The sequence below is a fragment of the Sparus aurata genome, chromosome 6 (genome assembly GCF_900880675.1).
Source record: "Sparus aurata chromosome 6, fSpaAur1.1, whole genome shotgun sequence".
NCBI classification, from domain to species: Eukaryota; Metazoa; Chordata; class Actinopteri; order Spariformes; family Sparidae; genus Sparus; species Sparus aurata.
In genome coordinates, this window is record NC_044192.1 from 38,112,069 (window position 1) to 38,135,028 (window position 22,960).

The 22,960-nt window shown below is 39.6% G+C and overlaps 1 protein-coding gene across 1 annotated transcript; it reads left to right on the forward strand.

The window, feature by feature from the left end:
- Positions 1–9,283: 9,283 nt before the first annotated feature.
- On the forward strand, positions 9,284–14,803 carry LOC115583588 (acidic mammalian chitinase-like). Its single transcript, XM_030420597.1, has 12 exons — positions 9,284–9,307; positions 11,211–11,255; positions 11,368–11,394; positions 11,506–11,710; positions 11,865–11,921; positions 12,101–12,266; positions 12,361–12,485; positions 12,596–12,719; positions 13,464–13,646; positions 13,736–13,852; positions 13,966–14,098; positions 14,299–14,803. Exons 2-12 carry the CDS (start codon positions 11,231–11,233, stop codon positions 14,634–14,636), a joined length of 1,500 nt encoding a protein of 499 aa, XP_030276457.1. The 5' UTR covers positions 9,284–9,307; positions 11,211–11,230; the 3' UTR covers positions 14,637–14,803.
- Positions 14,804–22,960: the final 8,157 nt, after the last annotated feature.

Consider the following 22,960-nt stretch of genomic DNA (forward strand, 5'->3'; position numbering starts at 1 on the left):
TATATTGTATATTGCACATGTTTTTTATTTAAAACATATTACGGTTTTTTTCAATTACACACTCAGCTGTAATAAAGCTGCTACATGTAACAATTGTCCAACCTATTAACACTGTCAGAAACATGAACCTTTCTGAGCTATTGCTAAACAGCCAACATTAGCAGCTGTTCACTTTACTTGACAGAGCGTGACTGAGAGCAGAGTGGACACTACAGTAACTCACTATCACCTCTTGAGGTACAAAGTGGTATTGTGAGTAAGGATGGACTGAGGCTGACTGAATAACTAGATACCTAGCTATCTCGTCGTTTGTGAAATAAAGCCAAGCTGTTTATTGCTCCATACTCTGTTCTTGTTTTTAGTTCATTTGGAATGTGTCAAACCAAGATTCTCACACATAGGTCCTTTAAAATCTATGTATGTTTTCCCATAGACTTTATGATAGTAGGTACATTTTGAATAAAGGGAGAGAGCACTAAAGCAGTGCTTGTGTCAGCTTCAGTCATGTGTCACAATCACTGGTTCATTCAGTGCTGCTTGGCTATCAGCTAACTAGTAATGTCCAGTCATATTCATGCAGCTGTGTAACATGGACATACAGTAACCTGACATTTCTCATTATAGTCACTACTGTAATTCCAAGTGCATCATATACAGATGTGATGTCATATATTTTTGTTGCCACAAACCAAGATTCTCACACATAGGTCCTTTAAAATCTATGTATGTTTTCCCATAGACTTTATGATAGTAGGTACATTTTGAATAAAGGGAGAGAGCACTGTGGGAAGCCAGCGACGGTTATTGTCCTACACACTGAATTATGGGCTGGGGTGTTTTTCAGTGTGTCCACACTGAACTGCATTGAACATGGAAAAGATGTGTCACCTAGGTATCTGGCTGATGTGACCAGAGTCTCTCACTTGACTGTCCAGCTATATCTGTGTGATATTCAAAGGCATTTGTTGATCCTCCCATATGATATAATCAGTGTCTCACCTCTCTCGTCATTGTTTATAGATTTGCACTGTTATAAAAACATTCTGTAGAGAAAGCCAGAATGCAAAAAAAAGGTTATTTTAAATTATGGTTTAGTTTCTTCTGCAGACCTGTGTCATGATGTAGATTACACACCTGATATTCTCTCTTAATAACACATTTTCTTGTTCTTTAGCAGTTAAAGTTCTTGATAAACATGTTTTTGGCTTCAGTGATGAGGGCTTCAAGGAAAAAGAAAAAAAAACATTATTTTTGAGAAAAATGTTCCTTTTTTCAAAACTGTCATTTAAAATAGGAATTGATCACAGTCAAAATGGAAGCCACATAAGAGAAGTGGACACCCAGTTAGTATACGTGTTTTTAAGACCTTATGTTATGTCAGCATTGATAAAAGAAATAGCAACATGTTATATACATACAATACAATAAACTACATAGACAATATCACCAAGGGGACACGGGGTTATCTCAGGTGGGTGCACTCCTCTCTGTTTGTTTGCTTTGGTAGTGAATTGAGTTAGGTGGCCAGAGGAGATGTCCCTTTACTGACCGTTAATGCCTACTCTTAGACCAATGACAAATAAGCATTCAGCAAAGCCCTTGTAAACCATACACCAATGTATCACATAAGCAATAAACAAATATATAAATATACATACCGACCAGAGTCAAATGGACTAATAATTTAAACTCTACCTGCACTCTGGGTCTAACGTATGTGCAATCAGCTGTTCTGGCAAGGTTCCAAAGAAAGACAATCTATACAATTTCAGATTGTCTCCAGGTTACACACTTCACAACAGGCGTTACCACTTCACGCATGTCATAAAAGTTCCATGTAAACAGTCAAGATGTACTCTCTATCAGTATGATTTCAATCAGAATAAAGAAATATTGTCCATGTAACCATAGCTACAGTAAATCATTTGCTGACATACTTGTCTGGAGTGTGCTGGATTACAATGATCATAATGATAGTTCTAATTCCTATTTTATATCTAATTTAATCACGTTCAAATGGCATTTGACTGATTTGAACTTTTGTTCAATTACATTTTATTTTTGATATGTTTTGTCCTGGCAAGATTTGAAGTTGGAAACCCAAATCATGAAACATTTAAAATGACAATCGTGATGCAAACAAGCATAAACATGACACTTAAATTGCAAAATTTGCAAAAACAGATATAAGCAAAGACAACCATATACAAAGACTGATATGTAAAACAGGTCAACAGCAATTGTAATAACACTGACACTAATGTTGGTCAAGCAACAGGGCAGTTCAGCAGCATATGAGTTGTTTATTGACAGATATTTACCAAATGATAAGATGTCCAAACATGTTGTTAACTGTCTTATAGGACCTGCGAGTGATAAGTTCCCTCATGTAAACTGGTACAGCATTCCACAGTCCTCACAGAGCTTCCAGGCTTCTCCAGATGAGACAGTGATCTGTCCAGGAGGAAGATGATGGCGTCATCCACTCCGATACCAGGTTGATAAGCGAACTGGAGTGGGTTCATAAACAGACCCACCAGAGGGCGGAGATGGACGAGGACCAGCCACTCCAGAGTCTTCATCAGGTGTGAAGTGAGAGCAACTGGTCTGCAGCTCCCTCACCCAAAGTCTTTTGGGCGAGGGATCTTTGGTACTGGTTCCATGCAGGAGGTTTTCCACAGCAGTGGCACTTTTCAAGCTTCACGTTCACGTTGAAGAAGTACTCCACAATCCTGGCCAGAGTTACACTGTCTGTCATTGACACAAAAAAGAGCTGCCCGTGTGAGGGGAATTAACCTCCAGCTTTGTATTCCATGTGAATCATGGTAGAAATAGTTGGCACTTACTGTATCACCCCAAACGCAAACACACTGTAGATTAAACCAAAGGAAATGCATCACCCACCCAGGTCATAGTAGTCTTTAGGGAAATAACTTTGTTCTTGGAAGACAGCGCTTCATTGTCTCTCAAAATGTTGTTGTGTATTTATCCTGAGATCTACAGCAATACATTTGATTTAGTATTGCAACATAATATCCTGGATACCAGCCTAGTAAGCCTAAGAATTTCAATAATAATGCTATCCAAGCCTTTGTTCACAATGCTCTGTAATCAGGGTAATTACTATTTACGCCAAGGAACATCCCCTATACTGTACTAGACAGAAACCCTCTGGCCGAATACAGTACACAGAGACAAGGTCAGTGAGTTCAGTCATGAGTGAGGCCTTGTTGCAGCACATAAGGACACATGTGCACAAACTTATTTTACACATCTGTGTTGTGACATGTTGGCTAAGCAAAGACTCTTGTGACATAACTGTAATTAACTTTTGACTCTGTTAGACAAAAGGCCCCTGTTACACACGATGTAACTGTTGAATGGGATACTCAATAATCTGACTAAGTTAAAGTCTCAAAACATATCCTTCTGCTGAGGCTTGCACTTATGCGTGAGCTCTTTATATTCTCTGATTGCTCCCATGCAGGTGTGAAGTTGTTTTATCATCTGCTTTCAGTGCACAAGTAAGGTGACAGAGCAGAGACTTTCAGAGCGGTGAACATTTTTCTTACTATCTGCAGCGCCTAGTGCAACCGAACTAACATCTGTTCAATGATTGTCTAACTTATGGCACACGCCATTATTGAGGGATATGATAGGCTGTTTATAAGCCAGGACATAATTGTCTTGTGCTTCTTTTGCATTAAATGCCACTGGGGATAAAGACATAAAAAAATAAATGACCGGGGGTGGGGGGGGGGGTGGGGGGAATATAAAATCTGAGAAGGGGGAATATTCCTCCCCCTTTATGCTCAGAATAACCTATTCACATCTAACACTTCGATTACTGATTATTTCCAGTGTACGTGACAGTATTAGAGATGTGGTCTGTTTTCAAACATCAAAAGAAAACCACAACCTAGCAGTTGTGTCATTTTACACAGTTGTAGTTTAGATAAGTTGTTATGAGGTAATAACTGCCTTTGCAGCAGCAGTGATAAGACAAGGTCATGTCTTCTTTCTTGAAGGAGCTGTTTATTAACAGTTCTGAAAAATACAAATCACTGTCAAACAGATATAAGACACGATATCCCATCCAAGATATGCACATGTGACTTATATAACTATGTTATCAACAGAAAGATTAATCATTTGTCCGCACTCCAATGTGTTATCGCAGCAATATTAGGCTTCAATATGCTTACGTGTCATGTTCCTCACCTTTTGACTGCAAATCACAGATAAACTAATCTAGATGTTGGCTCCAAAACGTACACCTCAGCAACTTTATGGAGGAATTATTGACATGCATTAAAGCATTTAAAAAGAGTTCAATACTGAAATTACCTACATGTCCTTAAACAGTTGAGTTTCCAGTATTAGTCTAGCACTGAGAATAATCAGCAGAAAGCAGCATCATATGAGAAATGTGCTTTTTTACTAAATTTTATAAGAGTTTGAAGGATCAATCTCATGTCTTTTAGTAAAGAACAAAGTATAAGTGAGTAAAAGCCTATCTTATATTACACCAGGGGTGCAGGGGTCAACAGCTAGCCTGCTCAGGCCTATGTTAAAATATTTTTATAAATGTATTTCATCTGTTCTAAATGTACCTGAAAGGAATATTTTTCAAGTTCTTCATACTCTTATCAACACGGGAGTGGACAAATATGATTGCTTCATCCAAATAAATGTTTATTTTATTGTAACAATCCAAAACAATGAAAAATGTTGTCCAGAATATTGTCCAGAAAACTTCAAAGGTACTGTATGTTGGGGAAGAAATATGATTCTTCCAGCACATTATGTCTCCAAACAATAGAAGACCTCTGGCCAGTGGACTAAGAGGTAAAATAGGTCGGAGACACTTAGTCTGTAAACATGGATAGATCGAAGGCTTCCTCACAAAGTTTCCACAAACAGTTAGCTTTGCTTCCGCTTGGTTCGTTAGACATCTGTTCTGTAGACATATCTACAGTAGCTTTGAGTATCTAGTTGCAGAGACCATGAGAAGATTGGTCATGGGGCAATCAAAAACAAATGACCTCATATTGTTTGGAGACATAATCTCCTCAAAGGATCATATTTCTTCCCCAACACGGTATGCTAAAAAAATGCTGAAAGCATAAACATTGCAAACTCAAGCCCAACAAGCAACAACATGAAACAACAATGAAACATTTCTTAGTTATACTAACACGTAACACTAACGAAGTGTCCAACTTTACACCTGTAAAGTTAACTAAACAATGTTAGTTGGTCTGTAGCCACCCAATAAGCTATTGCTGTTGAACATTTGTCTCATTTAGAGTTGTCCAGGCGTTTTCCGTTACAAACTTTAAAGTGGGGTCTGCCTTTGGTGAGGGGGAGGAGGGCTCTCTGCATCAGATGAGTTCTTGGCCAGCAAGTGGTATTTACCACTGAACGTTCTCCAGTGGTAACTGTAAGGGAAAATCTCCTTGTAGAAGTAGAGAGTTGCTAATTCTCAGAAGATTGTTTTACTCAGTGTGATGAATCGGATCTCTTTAATACATGCAGCATTGAGAGAAGACCCGAAGTGTTCTCTCCGGTCCTTCAGAAGTTTCTGACTTAAATACAGTGGTCAAAAACTTGACGACAGTTGTTAATTACTCCTCCCCAAAGCAATGACCCCCTCATGTTTGTTTTGATCATGCCTTTCCCAGGGCAGTGACCATTTGTTTTGTTTTTTTAATTGCCCCTTATGTGACTTTCTAACCCCCACGCAAGAGGTAAAGGGGAATTTGCCATCCTCTCACATCTTGATATGTTCTCTACCATACATTGATTACAGAATTCAAAATTATTTAATTTCCCACATTCCTCAACAACAACAAAATCACTTCATTTGATCTCAAATGTATGTCTCTTTGTTACAGTAAATAGAAAAATACAACAAGACATTAGAACAAATCAAGAAGTTTATCAGAATTGAACCCCCAAGACCTGTAATCTCTTTGTTCAAACAAGTGCTCCTTTTTTGTTATATTCCTTGATCAACTGCGCAATTGTGGCTGTTCATCAGCTACACTGGGTTAACAGAACCTGTATGAGCTTGACATTTGCATACCACTCCAGAGGCAGGTAGAATTAATGCAAACAAGATTTTAATGCTGAGACTTCTATGTGCTATAGGTTTGCCTGTAGAAGAAAGGAAACCTCGATTCTCCCAGCGCGGAGGTTATGACACAAATTAAATGCATATTGAGAATCAATGTAAACTGTGACATCCTGTTCCTAGAACAAAAGACATGAGTTACTGACAAATATTCAGCTGCCTGAGCAGACAGGTTATTAGGGAGTTGGCATGCGTAGTACATATTGCATAGAAGACACAAGGGGATCCATCGGTCGGATTTCTCAAAGCATAACCTTCTACAAATATGACAGAGTCAGGGTTAATGTCAAATAATGCATCCCTTGGTTTGGACACAGCGTCAACCACTTCCAGACATGGATGTGGTTCTCCATCTTGAGCTGTAGGGAGCAAAGTTGATGGGTTAAGGCCAGTACAGTGTTTTAGGGTGACATGAGACATTGTTAGAAGTACATTTGTTATTGTAATACTCATGCTATGATCAGGTGAACAGATTTTCCGAGGGTTACAGGAGCAGCATGCAGAACACCAACAGTTAGACTACATTTAATGATGTTATCTGTGTCGCTTCTTTGGTAGCGGCTGCTACAGCTCTTAGACCAGGGGTACTCAAATACAAATCTTAAAGGGCCACAAAGATTTTTTTCAATGACTCAAAGGTCCATGTATTGAGGTCGGCCAGGCCACATGCAATAATACTGTAATATTCAAAACAAAATGTCCTTTTCATTCTAAACAACAAAATACGAACTAAAATAAAATGTAATTTCCATTTTAACATAAATCCAAATACATAGTTGAATATTTCCTCTTTTTGTTTGCCTTCAAACATTGTGTCCATCACTTCAGTCATGCATTATTTTATTTCATTGTGACATAGATGTGACAAGCATCCTGCTTGCAGCTTGATATGACGATTTCAGTGCATTTATTTGTGTTGTGCTTATCTCTGAATTTTGAGGAAATGTCTCTTCAAAATTCCTATGCTTCGTCTCATAATGCCGTTTCAAATTGGAAATCTTCATCACAGCTTCTCCTGGCATATTGTAACGCCCCTTGTGGACTGTGGCGCAATGACTCTTGGGTATTCTGTCGATGTTGGTGCAATTATGATTCGTGAAAGTGTTTGTGAATAAGATGATATGCAAGATGATTGTGGGTTAATTCACGTCATTTGTTCTTTGATTAAATGATGTTGAGTTTTAACAAGGATGATACAAATTTTGGCACCGTGAGTGAAAGGGTGTTTGCCGGGAGGAACTCCCCGTCCGTTACGCAACAGGTGGCGAAGTATGAAGAGACTTGCTAAAACATGTTAAACATCGTAAGTGTGTGTCACTGCTGCACTGTCAGATCTGTGAGTTCTGTCCTGGTCGGAGGGAGAATGAATAGAGGTTTTAAGTTCCTGCTTCTAGAAGTTGCCGATTCTCACTGTCCACTTTATTATAGCAGTTGACTTGGAACACGCCATTTCAATCTCTTGCCACCGGCAAAATGTGAATACGCGAACTGCTCCGAAAACGAAAGTGAAAGTTAAAAGTTGCGATCGCAGCGGTGAGTAACCCAGTTGTCTTTGTATCGTTGGCATGTAGACAAGTCCCGGTGTACACGTGCTGACCCAAACAAAACACATGGTGAAGGAATAACAGTACGGGGGCCACAAACAGGAGGCCGGCGGGCCGGATGCGGCCCGGGGGCCGCCTATTGAGGACCGCTGATCTAGGGTCTGGGAGGCCTAAACAACAACAACAAAAAATACATCAAGCTTGATTCAAGTCAGTAGATTTAAGTTAATAGAGGCTGTCTCTGCCTCAAAATTCAGTCAAAGTCTATCTTGGTCAAATGCTTTCACCCATGTGTGATGTCCTGCAGGGGTTGGGAGATCTCCACAAAATTAAGAATCCATGGACAACTATAGCCTGCTTAATCCCATAAGGCTTTTGTTTGTTTTGGAATGACCAATATTGTCTGGAGAGAATCGAGAAAATTATTTGACATAAGTTGCAACCTATCCTTCTAAACTTTAGGACCTCTGCCAGAAAACAAAGTGGAGACACTGTCTCAGTTTGACAATGCGCCTTTGTAGTAAAACACATATTACCCAGCTAGCAGGGAATGTTCCCACAACATTGGCTAACATTCCCTACAAGTTCTTATTATGTTCTTAAAAAAATGTTTTTATCTAATGTTCAGAGAACATTTTAAGGAGGTTATCACAAAACATTTTTGGAATGTTTTTAGAGAACGTTATCCTAAAAACATTAACGAAAACTTCCCACTGAAAACATTGTGAGAACATTCTCGGTAACATTCTCAGAACATTTTTGGAACAATAAATTGCTAGCTGGGGAAGAGCTTGTTCAACAATATCTGCAAACACCGGGGCAGAGGGGATTAATGAGTTATCAAGTCACATTAATGAACGGTTTCCATGCAAATTCTGTGGTGCTTGATGAAAGCACCAACTGGACTGACAATGCACAGCTTGCCATTTTTATCATGAGTAGTAATGACACATTTTAAGTGACAGAAGAGTTGCTGAGTTTGTGAACTAAAACCTAAAATCAGAGAGACACAAGGAAAAGCAGACATGACCAGACAATTTCTGAGAACTGCCTCCATCCTTCCCAGATCTATACAAAGTGCTAAGTTATGTAGTGTTGAGTAATGTGCCTTTTTGGAAGCACATATCTGTTATGATAAACTGTTCTTGACTATGAACTTTAATAAATGTAAGTGCAAGTGCTGCCAAGGGTCTGGCAAGAAATAAAGTACAAATCTATTCATGGATTTCATTTGTTAATTGTGTTTGTGTTTGTGTTTTAGCATTATTCTGTTAATGACAGAAATAACACTAAATAGTGAGAAATAGGTGGAGAATGACAGAAATAACACTAAATAGTGAGAAATATATGGAATGCTGAAGTGGCCCCTCCTACTAGATACCATTACCAGCAGTGGCCCCAGCTCAGACCTCTGCCCTATACAATATCGCTTATCAACATCTGTCTGTTGGGGTCTTATGTTACTTATCTACACTTTTCTGTACCTGCAATAAACTTATCATTATTGCTCACCTCTCTTTCATGATTATGAGGAGCACTGATATCATGGTCCTCCACAGGAGTTGAATGTATATATAAGAGGCTGGAAAACTCATACACATTTGTTCTTTTTGAGATAACAGTTCAGGTAAGCTTGCACTGGGAATCCAGCCGTATGATTTCTTCTTTTCTTCTCTTATATTTCCAAGAACTACTTTATAGTCTACAGTAGAACTTATGTTCCAGTGTGATTCAGGAATTTGAAATTAATTAAATGTCAATAGTCCCTTTCTTTGGTAAGATTATATATTTAAGCATATAGTACCCATGTAATATATGTTATGCTGATTTATGACTTGAATATTATGGCAGTTGCTTTCATGTGTGAATTCTGTAAGGTAACTAATATTACTTTGATTGTTATTGTTGGTTCAAATAACAAGAAAAAGCTCTTAAGGTTACAGAGAAACTATGAGGGTTGAAATTAATGGAATTTATGATTATCATTGAAACATCAAAGTGTTTCATAGGCCACATGCTTAAATATCCAGTGCTTCAGTGAGTAATGTGCTACGAAAGTAATATGTTCAGTAATACATTACTTTAACCAATAATGGAATAATATCAGATGGAAGATGCATCACATTTAATAGATATACAGATATAAGGAGATAGTAAAACAGAGGACAGCAGTGATCCATCGGAGCCCAGGGTATGACAATCCAGACCTGTCAATATGTGAGGCTTGAGGAGTTGTTCCTATTGGCCAGTGGTCCATCAGAAGGGAATCTGAATGAAATGTGAGCAGGAGGAAGAGTAGGAAGAGTAGGAGAAGGGAAAAAGGCTGTCAATTGAGGACAGCGAGAGAGCGACACAGCTTGCAGCTTGTGGGGACAGAAAACTATAATCAGAAGTAGGGAAATGCAATATTAATCACAAAAAAAAATGATTGTTTCTTCTCGGCAGGAAAATGAGAATACTAATGCTATGAGTAGGCCCATTGAGACTGAGGCTGACCTATGAGGACTAATTAAAGGTTAAGTCAACACAGTATGTTTGAGTTTAGATTTAAAAAAGTCATTAGAGCCACATTGTCTAATGTCAGCCGGTAAGTTATTCCAGAGGAAGGGGGCAGGATAGGAAAAACAGATGACTTCTTTTTTAACCCTTGGAACCATCGGGAGCCCTGAATTCTGAAAGCCTAATACATGTGGTGAAATATGGTATAATGACATTGGACATGTGCAACGGGCCAAGGCCGTATATTCTTTTTTATGTCATCAGCACCACCTTTAAATCTGATCTGTCGTGAATTGCATTGAGGCTAGGACTGGTGTAATATGATCACATTTTCTTGTGTGAAGACTCTAGCTGCAGCGTTCTGAACCATTTGAAGACTTTTAGTTTTCTTCCACAGCAGACCGAAATATGATATATTTATATTATATAAAAAGGAGAACAAAGGGCCAAGAACAGAGCCCATATGTATGCCCTTAGAGCTCTTATCTTTTTTGCAAATTCACAACATTACAATAATCAAACTGAAAAGACTGCTCACATGGTGAACATTGCATAAATGATACGATAGCTTGTCAATTTCAAACACAGATGTATGTCCCTCTACTATGGTTTGTTACTATAGTGAACACACGGAAAGACATATTTTTTGTCCAATATCTGCATGAGGCATGCAACGACACCACTTACACGACCGAGAGGTAAAGATCAGTGATCAGAATTAGCTAAGGTGAAGCCCAGCAGACAGCTTGAGGGCGGCTGTCACTCAAAGCTGCCACATGCTTAATTTTGCAAAACTTTAAGCCTAAATATGATTCAGACATGTAAACTGTATAAGGTTCACCGTACTGTTGTCATAAACAGGGAAATATACTATTTTTTGTACCAGGCTGTAAACATGTTCATTTCTACAGTAAGGTTGGGCATTTTAACATGGAATCATTTCAACAATTCCAAACAGTGTGTAATCATATAAGATTCTTTGTTTGTCTTTGTCTAATTGTTTGGCTTTGTTTTCTTCCATGGCCATGAAGTTGTGAGCTTTAAAATCAGGATGACCAAGCTCACTATTCTAGCAGGTAAACGGTCATCAGGCCTCAGTGCTTTACATCACCATGATACACCATGACAACAGCATACATGATGCCTTCCGTAATCATTCTTTTCATCTCTGATTTGATTTCTCTTTAGGCTTGTGCTTGGTGATGTGCCAGCTGGGTAAGTAAAACTTATGATATGGTCATTCAACCACACTTTGAAGTTTGTATTGTGTCAGGAAATAATATACAGTGCAATGCAGACCAGAGATTATTTTCCATGAATCTCCAGCAACTGCCTCTCAGATGGTGTGCTACTTCACCAACTGGGCCCAGTACAGACCTGGAACTGGAAAATTTGTGCCCCAAAATGTGGACCCCTTCTTGTGCACCCATCTGATTTATGCTTTCTCCATCATCAACACCAACAACGAGTTGGTTACCTATGAATGGAATGACGAGATGCTGTACACGACCTTCAATGGCCTGAAAAGCAAGTAAGAGCTTGTCTTTCCACAGTATGAAATATTACATTTGTGTGTAAATGACCAACATTTTTGGTACATGTTATATTTGTTTGTTATATATAAGCTTTTTTTAAATCATATATTCATTGTGCAAATAATATCAAACATCAACTATCTTATAAAGGAACCCTGGTCTGAAGACCTTACTGGCTGTTGGTGGATGGAACTTTGGCTCAGCGCAGTGAGTATTTCTTCTGTCTTTCTGTCTTTATCAAATATTCTTCCCAATACGGCAAATGTTGAAGATGGAATGAAAGCTAAACATCAGAGAAGGGATAAAATCTAGACAAATGTAGAATAGATGAGATATGTATATCAAATGTCTATAGCTTTCATATTATTTGTTAAACACATCTCCAGGTTCTCCATAATGGTGTCCTCGCCAGCCAACCGTCAGACATTCATCCAGTCTTCTATCAAATTCCTGAGGACTCATGGATTTGATGGTCTGGACCTGGACTGGGAGTACCCCGGATCTCGTGGAAGTCCTCCAGAGGATAAACAGAGGTTCACTCTGCTCTGCAGGGTGGGTCATTATCTCTTGAGCCACTGGAAACAGATACATCATATTGGTAACACTATATATTAGAAAGTGGCACATCAATATTCTTCTATTGCAGGAACTTAAGGAAGCTTATGCAGCTGAGGCCAAGGCCACAGGCAAGCCTCAGCTCATGCTGACTGCTGCAGTGTCTGCTGGAAAGGGAACCATAGATGCTGGCTATGAGATTGCTGAGATTGCCAAGTATTGCACATTGTTTTGGAAATTCTGATATTTTGAGTCTGTCTAATCTATTTTTGATTAAAGTCTTGTTCAGTAGCATGTCTTCATCAGTATTGTATATGCATTTTCAGGCTTCTGGACTTCATCAATGTGATGACCTATGACTTCCATGGAGCTTGGGAGAGATTCACTGGACACAACAGTCCACTGTACCGTGGCTCACATGACAGTGGTGACCTCATCAACTTCAACACTGTAAGAGACGTGGTGCAGCTATGGAGCTCTGTATATTGAAATATGAAATTACTATGATGTAATGACACAGGAATACATACATCCAGTTGATACAAATGTATTGGTCAGTTTACTATGATGAGAAATACTACCCAGCTCCAACTACAACTAACCTCAGAGGTATTACAGTAAATGAACGTAAATAACAATGGCATTTGTGCATGCATTTATGTAGGTGTGTTGCTTCGGGCACTGTTGTGACAAGAGTTACAGTTTGACACATTGAGGAATTTAACAATCTGACAGGATTTCACAACGGCAAATGGTGGCAGCAAAAGTTTCCTTTTGTCAATAATCACAAGGTGCACAGTAGAAATACCTGTTTATCTCACATGTGATTGTCCAAATGTTGTGTCAAAGGTTGAGCCGGGTCAAAATGTTTGGACAGGCTTCTGCTGGTTTGAATATGGCCTTACAAACTGGCGGTGTGGAGATTAAAAAAAATGTTGGCATGTACCAGGCAGGGAACATCTAGGGCAGTGATTCCCAACCAGGCGGTTGCCAAAAATCCACGGGCTACATTAAAAGTGTATTCATCTATTTAAATAAAAAATAAAATAAAAAAGGAACCAGGAACCACTGGTCTAGGGTAAAAATGTAACTGGTTGCATTATGGGGAATGTAGGTAGCTCTAGCATATTTGAAACATGAAACATGAAAGAAAATAGTTGCTACTGCACCTTCATCCTTCCATTTCTATAACAGGACTTTGCCATGAAATACTGGAGGGACAACGGTACGCCAGTGGAGAAGCTGAGGATGGGGTTTGCAGCTTATGGCCGTACCTTCCGTTTGACATCATCAAACACTGGAGTCGGGGCCCCAGCTAGCAGTGCTGCATCAGCTGGTCCATACACACGAGAGGCTGGCTTTTGGTCCTACTATGAGGTAAAGTCTGAACAAAATGCAATACATCCTAAGGCAAGTAGAATATATGAAGCTTGGAACAGTGGCCTTTGCTTAATCTGGTCTTTCAGATCTGCACCTTCTTGAGGGGCACCACCATTCAGTGGATTGATGACCAAAAAGTGCCCTACGCCAGTAAGAACAATGAGTGGGTGGGATATGACAACAAAGAGAGTTATGAGATCAAGGTAGGTAACACATCAATACACAGGGGTAACATATCGAAGGTTCGTCTGCAGGCTGGAATTGAAGAGATTGTTCCTAACTTTGTTGTTGATTCATATACTTGTTCAATCAACAGGTCCAGTACATGAAGGACATGAAGTATGGTGGTGCTTTTGTGTGGGCCTTGGATCTGGATGACTTTAAAGGGGAGTTCTGTGGAGAAGGAATCCATCCTCTGCTGTCCCATCTGCGCAAACTTATCAACACTGGTAAGTCTTGCTGCCTCTCTTCTTTTTTATGAGCCTGTGTGTTCCCATGCTTTCAAAGTAAGACAAGAGTGATAAAGTATCATAGTCATGTTAAGTATTCACAGGTTTTCGGGAACCAGTGTGACGCCCTTTATACAAGCCAAAGGCTTCTTAAACTGACTTTTGGGTATAATGTTGTCTCACCATTCCCTCTCTCACAGAGATTCCACCACTTCCATCGACCACAACTAAGAAACCTGGTGTTTCTACCACAGCACCAGCCACTACCACAGCCACCAAACCTAGTGTTACCACTGCTACACCACCGTCCACAACAACCCCCAAACCCAGCAGTACCACCACTGCTCCGTCCACCAAGACTACAGTCCCCATCCCAGGACGCGGCTTCTGCAAAGACAAGCCTGATGGCATATACACCAACCTGGATAACAAAACCACCTTTTACAAATGCGCAGGTGGACGAACCTATCTGATGATGTGTGCAGCCGACACTGTCTTCAAGGAGAGCTGCAAGTGTTGTGCATGGCCCGACATGTAAACTAATATCACTGTATTGACTATAAGCTAAATGCCTTTGGGAAAACCATCAGTTTTTTTGCTTTTCCACTATAAAAAGCTGTAACATGACGTTGCAAAATGTCTGTGTGAAGTCTACTAGGTAAAGGTCTTATCAGAAATAAAAATAAATGTTGACAAATTATGAAAAGAAAAACATGGTCGTACCTAAGCTAATACCGCATTATATGTTGTACAATTGTAAATTAAGAAGTTTCCTCGGGGGTTACTGGGGAATCGTATTACGATGGGGGTATCTGATGCTCAGTGGAACAAGCATAATTAATGAAGTATCAAAGTATCATAATAACTAACCCAGTGGCGATGCCTACAAAGGTTAGCCAAGTGGGCTAGACATTAATATTCTTGTTAATAGTATTCAATAGATAAAGTCTCTAACCTATAGAAACATGAATAAATAATATGCCATAGGTTGCTCTAAAGGGAGCATCCTTTTACCATGGAAAATGCAGATTCCACTTAAGTTAGAGAAGCACAGAAAGTTTTGAAGACCTTAATGGAAATTTTTTTCTCTCCTTAATGCCTTTGTAAGCTAACTGAGAATGCAACTAAGGTGGCCGACCACAAAGTGAAACACCTTTAGAATTTGGGATTCATCAACCAAAATTTTACCAAAAAAAAACCCTGCTAATCAATGTATCTGCAACTAATGTTCATTTTAAGGAACAGCAAATATATTGCAAAATGTTGCATGTGCATGTGTAATTATTCAAAACTTCAACAAAAGAAATTGTTTAATAGTTACAGTGGGAATTGTTCAAGTCTGTTTTCAGCATTGCTTTTATTTCTGCCTGACAATCTTTGCATTTATATTCGGACAATTGATATGGGTGTGTTAGATACACCTCAGTATCTTTGTTACATCACATTATATTTGTTTGTGCCAAAGGAGTCAGAGGCAAAAGATCTCTGAAGATCACCTACCCGGATCGGTTACCTAATTTCTGGCTTTCCCCATCATCATATCACACATGCCCTTCAGCACTTTATTTACAGCTTGGAAGTTGTGACAACTGACATTTTGAGCCATAAAAACATCTTCTTCTCGTTGCTGTTCAAAGGACCACCCTACCACTTAACTAATTGCTTTCAACCCAAGATCCATTAAGAGTTAATTTGGAGAGTGCAAAGGTACTTTGGGGCTCACTGTAAGACAGTTTGGAAGTAATATTGCCGATATGAAGAATGCCAAGATAACTGACTATACCAGAAAACATAATCAAATAGAAAACCTATTAGGCTTTTAGGCATTGCAGTCACTCAAAATCTTAGCTTGTGTGTTGGTGTAGTTTTCTAGAACCTTTTTTTGCTTACCCACTCAGAGGGTAAAAGTAGCCTACACAAAATCAGGCATACAGTTTTATGCAGCAGCACGTGGTGATAATAATATAATGTTGATACCTCTGGGGCTGACAAATGAAGCCAACATCAAAGTGCCAAAAGCTGCAACTCTCTGAATGGCCACTTGAGACTGGTTCCAAGAGTCAATGTCAAAAAGACCCTGTGTTAAAATGCTCAACTTTACAGCAGAAATAAACCTGTTCAGCTTTCAGCCTGTTATATTAAATGGTTTTGGTCACTGTAGCTAATTTCCCTGTTCATGACAACCCTCAGGAAAAGGATTTTTACTCACTGGTTTAAATTACATTAAGGCTTCCAGTTATGCATAAATAAGGGAGTGGAAACATGCAGTGACAAACTTAGCATTTGGGGGCTCCAGGCGAACAGTCATTTGGGGGCCCCTGCATCTACCTGTCTAATCACATAATGAGATACTCCATACAAGGGATGAACAAAAGTCACTGTCCTTCCTTTCTTCAATCACGCTCAGCCAGTGTAATCCATATTGGATTAAACATCCTTTTCTATGGATATTGCAAACTCTCATATCGTAGATTTGAATTTGTTTCAACATTAGTTTTCCTGATCTTCTTCAGCCCCTGACTAATGCATGTTCTCACTGACAAGATAATCTTGACTCTTCAACTCTTAACAAAGATTAATATGACCTTGGTTATACAATATTAGTAAAGACTTGACATTTGTTATTCCAGGGTTAAATAAAGATTTATTTTAAAAAGAAAACAGATTGAAAGACAAAAGGACTGTCTCCTCACTTGCAGTTTATACCTTGCAGACTGATTTATCTGGTGGTATAGAGCTATATACTGGTAAAGCTATGCTTGAGCAATCCAAATACAAATTTTTCAAGACATCTACCAGTACATATGACAGCGCAGGGACTGGAACGCATACAGAAAGCGGTGCTGAAAACAACATGCAGATGCCCACTTACCATGCTGTGGGACTTACGAGCCTCATTTCCTAATATCCATGGTATTAATGTTATGACAATAATTTACAATGATTTGGCTGTACTCTGCACAGCACAGGCCAATGCCCACATCACTACAGGTGGGACTTACAGTTACAGTCAGCAATACATTTATAAACAGGTCTAACTTGTTAGTAACAAACTGCCTATTAATGGACAGTATGCTTACCATATTTAGTTGTCCAAAACACCCCACATCATGACCATGTCCTGATTTTCCTCATCCTCTCTGTTTCGGGTTTTACTGCGTGTGTCTGTGGCAGTTCTGTGACCTTTGGCCACCCACGACCTTACATTCGGGACTGGATTGAATTTAGCCGGGGGGGGGGGGGTCCAACAAGATTTAGGAAGAGTAAAGATGATATGACGGATGTTAGCACAGAGGCATGGTTGGGAGTGAAAATCAAGTTCATTTGAGAAAATCTGCGCTCACATTCAGCACTTGCAATAGGAATGCTGTTGACAGCATCAAGTAACTCCATCAGTTCATCGGGATGTCTTTTCTATCTGAGTCTCTGTACATTCTGTAGGGCCGTATGACTGCGCGCAGGTTGGCAATGTTAAAGTGCCGACACAGTGACCTCAGTCTCTCCATACAGTGTGCCTGCGTTCTCAGGCTGGTACTGTGCGTAAAGCACCTTCAACTCCTCAATGAACTTGTTATATCCAGTTTAATCTGGCAACCAGCCTCCTTGAGATATCATATGGTCCTCCAAGTTCTTAGCCACAGTTAGGAATAACTACTTCAGGTCGAGTGTTTTGTAGCTTGATTTTCCTCCATTCAGTATGACGTTTTCCTCAATTCCCCTCTGGCTCAGTTCAGTGTAGATACCTGGCCGATCCGACATGGCCTCAAGTACCCTGATTTCTGAATCTTCCTGCTGTAAAAATCAAGCTAGCTGATGCCGGGGTACCCGCCTTTTGCTCCGGCTGGCGGTGAACCTGACCAGCTGCTGCCGCGGTACCCGCCTCCTGCTCCGGCTTGGCTAGCTGTCGGTGATCCTGGCTAGCTGTTGGGGCGCTAGCATCCTGTTGCAGCCTGTTTTGCTCATCAACATGACTGCTGCAACTGCACTCGTCACCGCTTGTTGAGGCTTTTCTGACTCGTTTTGAAGCGTCATGCAACTCTTCCTTCTTTTTGAAAAAGACAACAAACATTGTCTTTTTGACATGTTCGCATTGAAATAGTAACCTTTTGTTCCTCTCTGCTTGCTCCCCAGATGCGCAGATTTATTTAGTTTTTTGCTGTGTCAGAGGCGGGTTTGATGACCCATTAAGCTTTTCAGTGCAACAGATCTCCGACTCTTTCAAATGATGATAAATCTTAATAAACAACACAGGATTAATTCTGTAATTGAATATGTGAATATAATTAATTTATATTATAAATTTTTTAAAAACTTTTTGTTTATATTTTTATTGTGATTATTTTCCACATGAGAGGTACCAGATCTGCCCAAATAAGTCCCGAAACACAGGCAGACCACCAGACCCTGTTCTGGCAGGATCCAGCACAAATTAACCCCTCTCTCTGTTACTGCTATTTACTGTTTTGGATTTTACGCCGAAATCATTTCCGCATACGTGCAGCGTAATGACCGTGATGCGTAACATGGAATAGTCCATGTAGTGCAGACTGAAGAGGGGGGTGTACGGTTGGCAGAAAGACCATCAAAACATGAGTAATTGATCAAATTAGACATCCCGACGCTACTATTGTGAAGAGATTTTTTTTTAAAACAATAAATATGGGGACTACATATAAAGAGGGCATTTTGGGGGCCCCAAAGGGCCGTGTATGGGGCCCGGGGCTCCAGGGAAATGCCTGGTTTGCCTAATAGTACGGCCCGCCTCTAGAAACATGAGTCACAGCTAGTGGCGTGCCACCAGCTAAGATTCAACTCAGCTAATTCCAGTCAATGAACTTTTTCTTTCAGCTGTGTTGCAGTGACTGTGCATTTGGAGAATTTTTCATGCAGATATCAGACAAATGGTTTAGGTGTGTAGGATATTGTGCTAATAGACCTGTGTGGAGGATTACTTTTGTTTTTCATAGCAACCCTACAAACTGGCAGACAGCTGTTTGTGCTGCCTAGCTCTGCATGAAACAGCAGTGGGCTGAGCCCACAGCTTCTGGTGGATAAAATCCCCCCAAAACATGGAGTTTTAAACTTTTGGGACTAAAAAGGAGTTTTAGCTTAAATCTTGCTACTCAAGCTGTCTATGGCAGTCTAAATTGCAGAGATTCAGAAAGTCCACTGTAGTGTTGTGTTATTCTCTCTTATTAGACTGCTGAATGGTGGGAAAGTACTTTATGAATTTACAGAGAAGAGAATGACAGAAACAACCACTGTCGCTGATGAATGTGTATAGTGAGTGAACACAAAGACAGACACAGACCCTTGTATGTGTAGTGTCTGTGTGTTTCTTACACAGCCTGAGCTCTAAGTTAATAGTGACAGTACAGGATGGGACAGTACAAGATGCTTCCCTTTAGGAAAATGTGGGAATGTGACAATGCAAAGGTTCATATGTCCGGGAGCTGTTAATCAGCTCTGGGGTGTGCATCAGAGATAAGCTACAGGAAGGGGCCCACATACTGAGGTCTGAACTGAGGTCAGCCCTCACACCAGAGGTTCGGAGATGACTCAACGTATACATTTCCATCTACGTATAGAGAGACCATTCGGTCCACTTTAGATGACATCAGCAAAGTCAAGTAACACACACAAAAGTTACTTCATAGGGGGTGTGAGGCAGACCCATCCTTCTTTCCGCCCATTGGATAGATGGACCTTCAATCCAACAAAGTGACCAATTAGGAGAAGTAGGTAGGTATGGACAATAGACTCTAAAAAGGCCTACACACCAGAAAAAGGGTGGTGGTAACTGGTAGCTTTCCTAAGATCGAAGGCTCAATAGGATTTCTGATAGGGTAGAGGGCAAAGCGTTTGGCATTACTTTGCCATAGATTTGAGAACACCAGAGTGCAGCCGCACTGGTTCGGACACAGGCTTGACATCTGTTTCAATAAGGGTTGCTCTATCATTCCACCCACCCTAGCCTCTGCAAAATTCTTTTATCAATATACTACACGCCGACACCTTTGATGAAGACCAGACAGCCCAGAAACAGCACAGGTACCAAGGGAAGTCAAACTCAGGCAAGTTACTTGAATAAACACAAATTATTCTGTGCTCAAACTCAATCAAACAACTCAAGTTGGAATCTGCTTATTTTTCAGTGTGAACACAGCAAGCCTTGCCTTAGCCTTCGATGGATGTATATCTACAGCCAGGCTTCCTTTGGCTCATCTATTTAGCTCCACTCATGCTACACTGGCAACTTTGATCTTGACACTAGCTCTTCAGAAACCTATGGGTGTTGTGACGTGGCTCTGTCCACTACTTTATAGAGTCAATGTCTACATGTAGTTTTCTTCTTTTCTACCTCTGTTGGCGTCTATAACCACTAAGGGTGTCGCGATTTCGATTTTAAATCGAAATCGACCAAATTTAAGTCACAGTCTCGAATTAAAAAATAGAATCGTTGATGCTGCAACGCCCCCATATCACGCCTGGTCGGCTAAGCCAGGAGCTAGTAGCTACAGCCAGCCAAACGAAAGCATGGTGTTACACCATTCTTGTTTGGCTCCCGGACTTGTGGTCAGGAAGCACTGGGGAGATGATTTCCTCCAGGGTCGAAGTTTATGTTTACCTTCGGGTTGAAAAGGGGCTACACAACTCTTACAACAGTGGCAACTGCAGATGCAGGAGACCCATTGACAGAACTTGAACCTCCTCCTCTTTCACTGAAGTCGCCTGTGTGGAAGTATTTTGGATTTCCAGTGAGTAATGTTGACAACATACACGTTGTTGACAAAAAAGCCACAGTTTGCAAGCTCTGCAGAAACTGAGCTTGCAAACAAGCTCTGCAGAAAGTTTCCAATTGACTGAAGATATAAGTTATTGTTACATTATGTTGTAAATAAATGTTATAAATTTGATAATGTATTGTGGTACATTGCGAACAAAGGTCAGTTATTATATTGCATAAAAGTCAAGTCTCAAAATGGCATAGCAACCTGTGCTTTAAAAAAAATAAATGTTAAAATCAACCCGTGACCATAGAATTCAAAATTTAATCGAATCGAGGATTTGGAAAATCGTGACCCCCCCTTATAACCACTGTCAGTTGAAGAGTGGAATAATGTTGCACAATTAGCAGAATTTTGCGTTACCTCATCCTTTTTGATCCATACAACGTGGACCCCTTCAAATAAAAACAACTTTAGATGGCAGTTTATCATAACCTTTCATACATATTGTAATTATTCATGGGGTATACTAATTGATGATTAATCAGTAATCACTGAAATGTGGTGCTCCTATATGTATGTATGTAGCCACATAACACACTCATGGGTTGATTTAATACATCAATGGCAAAAAAGAAAACATGTTTTTATCATATTATACTGTATAGTGAATTGATCAAAACCATGCATATGGTAAATATTTTCCTTTACATTTGAGAAAGTACTAATGCAATTCAATTTTGACTATCACACCTCCCTGTGTGTCCCAGAACAGTTGAGGATCATTGTGGAGTGTAAAAACAGGCTGACTGCAGGGAAACTTGATGGGCAATGGTCAGCTGCGGTTTCAAACAAAGGAAAGAGATAATGTAATCAAAGCTGTTAATCTTGGAACCAGAACAGGAGAGTCTCCAGTTATATCAAGTTGTTTCATAATGCATCCCAGTTTATGGGCATCCTATAAATAAATAAATTGATTTGATTTGATCCTTTTTGATCATTAGTGCTTACTCGTTCCTTTCCATGTGAAATTATTGGTTCATCAAAACTTCCAGACTACATCTACTAATCTATACACCTTATCAAGGCTGAACATTTTTATACATAAAACAGCTAAAGAGTGTGGCCTGGAAACTTTTATTTATTCAACTTTTATTTTTTATTTTTCTTATCATATACTTGACAAGCCTTGCTCAGTAAGATGAACTTTCACTGGCTTCCTTACATAATATGAAATTTAGACCGCGCAGTCTAAAGTACATGTTACATAAACAAAACATTCCTGATTTCTTTCCTGTCAAGAATTTACTTTGCATGTTTTTTTCCCCCTCTATTTGAACATGTTGCCTGAGTGCATCTGTATCTTCAGAAAAATCCAACAAAGGCAAAATGGCAAAACTATCATTAAAAGGATTTCTGAGTTGTTAAAGTAGATGACAATTTTCATACTTTATTTATTGGTTATATTTTTTTTATTTTAAGTGGAAATAGACAACTAATCAACTTTCCTCCCCACTAATGTTTCCCTGTGGTGTTACTGTTGTCGCCCCTGTCACAAGGACAGTGGTAACAACATGGCCAATGCTAGCAGCCTAGGACTACAGTCCAAACTAAAAACTGTACAAAAAAATTTGAGCTGGAATCACTGATCTTAGTGCTATGTAAAGTCAGAGGAAATCACTCAATTGTATTAATTAATAGGCACGTTTTACTTACTGATCTAGTAGAAAGACTGCCACTTTTGAACTGTCTCAAGTCCTGGTGGTAAGGGGGAACACATAGCAACAAGGTAACAGACTTTGACCCAAAGTTTTACCTCAGAGTTCACACAGTTATTCCAGTTGTTGTTTTTGTTGTTGTTTAACAGTATAGTGCAGCATCTTTACACGGATGGTATCATTTTTTCCCAACCATTACACTGCGTAATCATTATGTACTTCAAAATGATACGTTCAAGGAAAAAAGTTGTCTATTGCCAGTTTAATATTTATAAAATATAGAGCATACGGATGTGAGAACATGAATCTCAAGCCAGTTTCATGTTTAATTCTATAATTCATTAGTCAGGCACTGGTCCAAATGTTTTAAATAATGACCACCATAGCCCAGAATAATGTGTTGTTTTAAAGAAAAA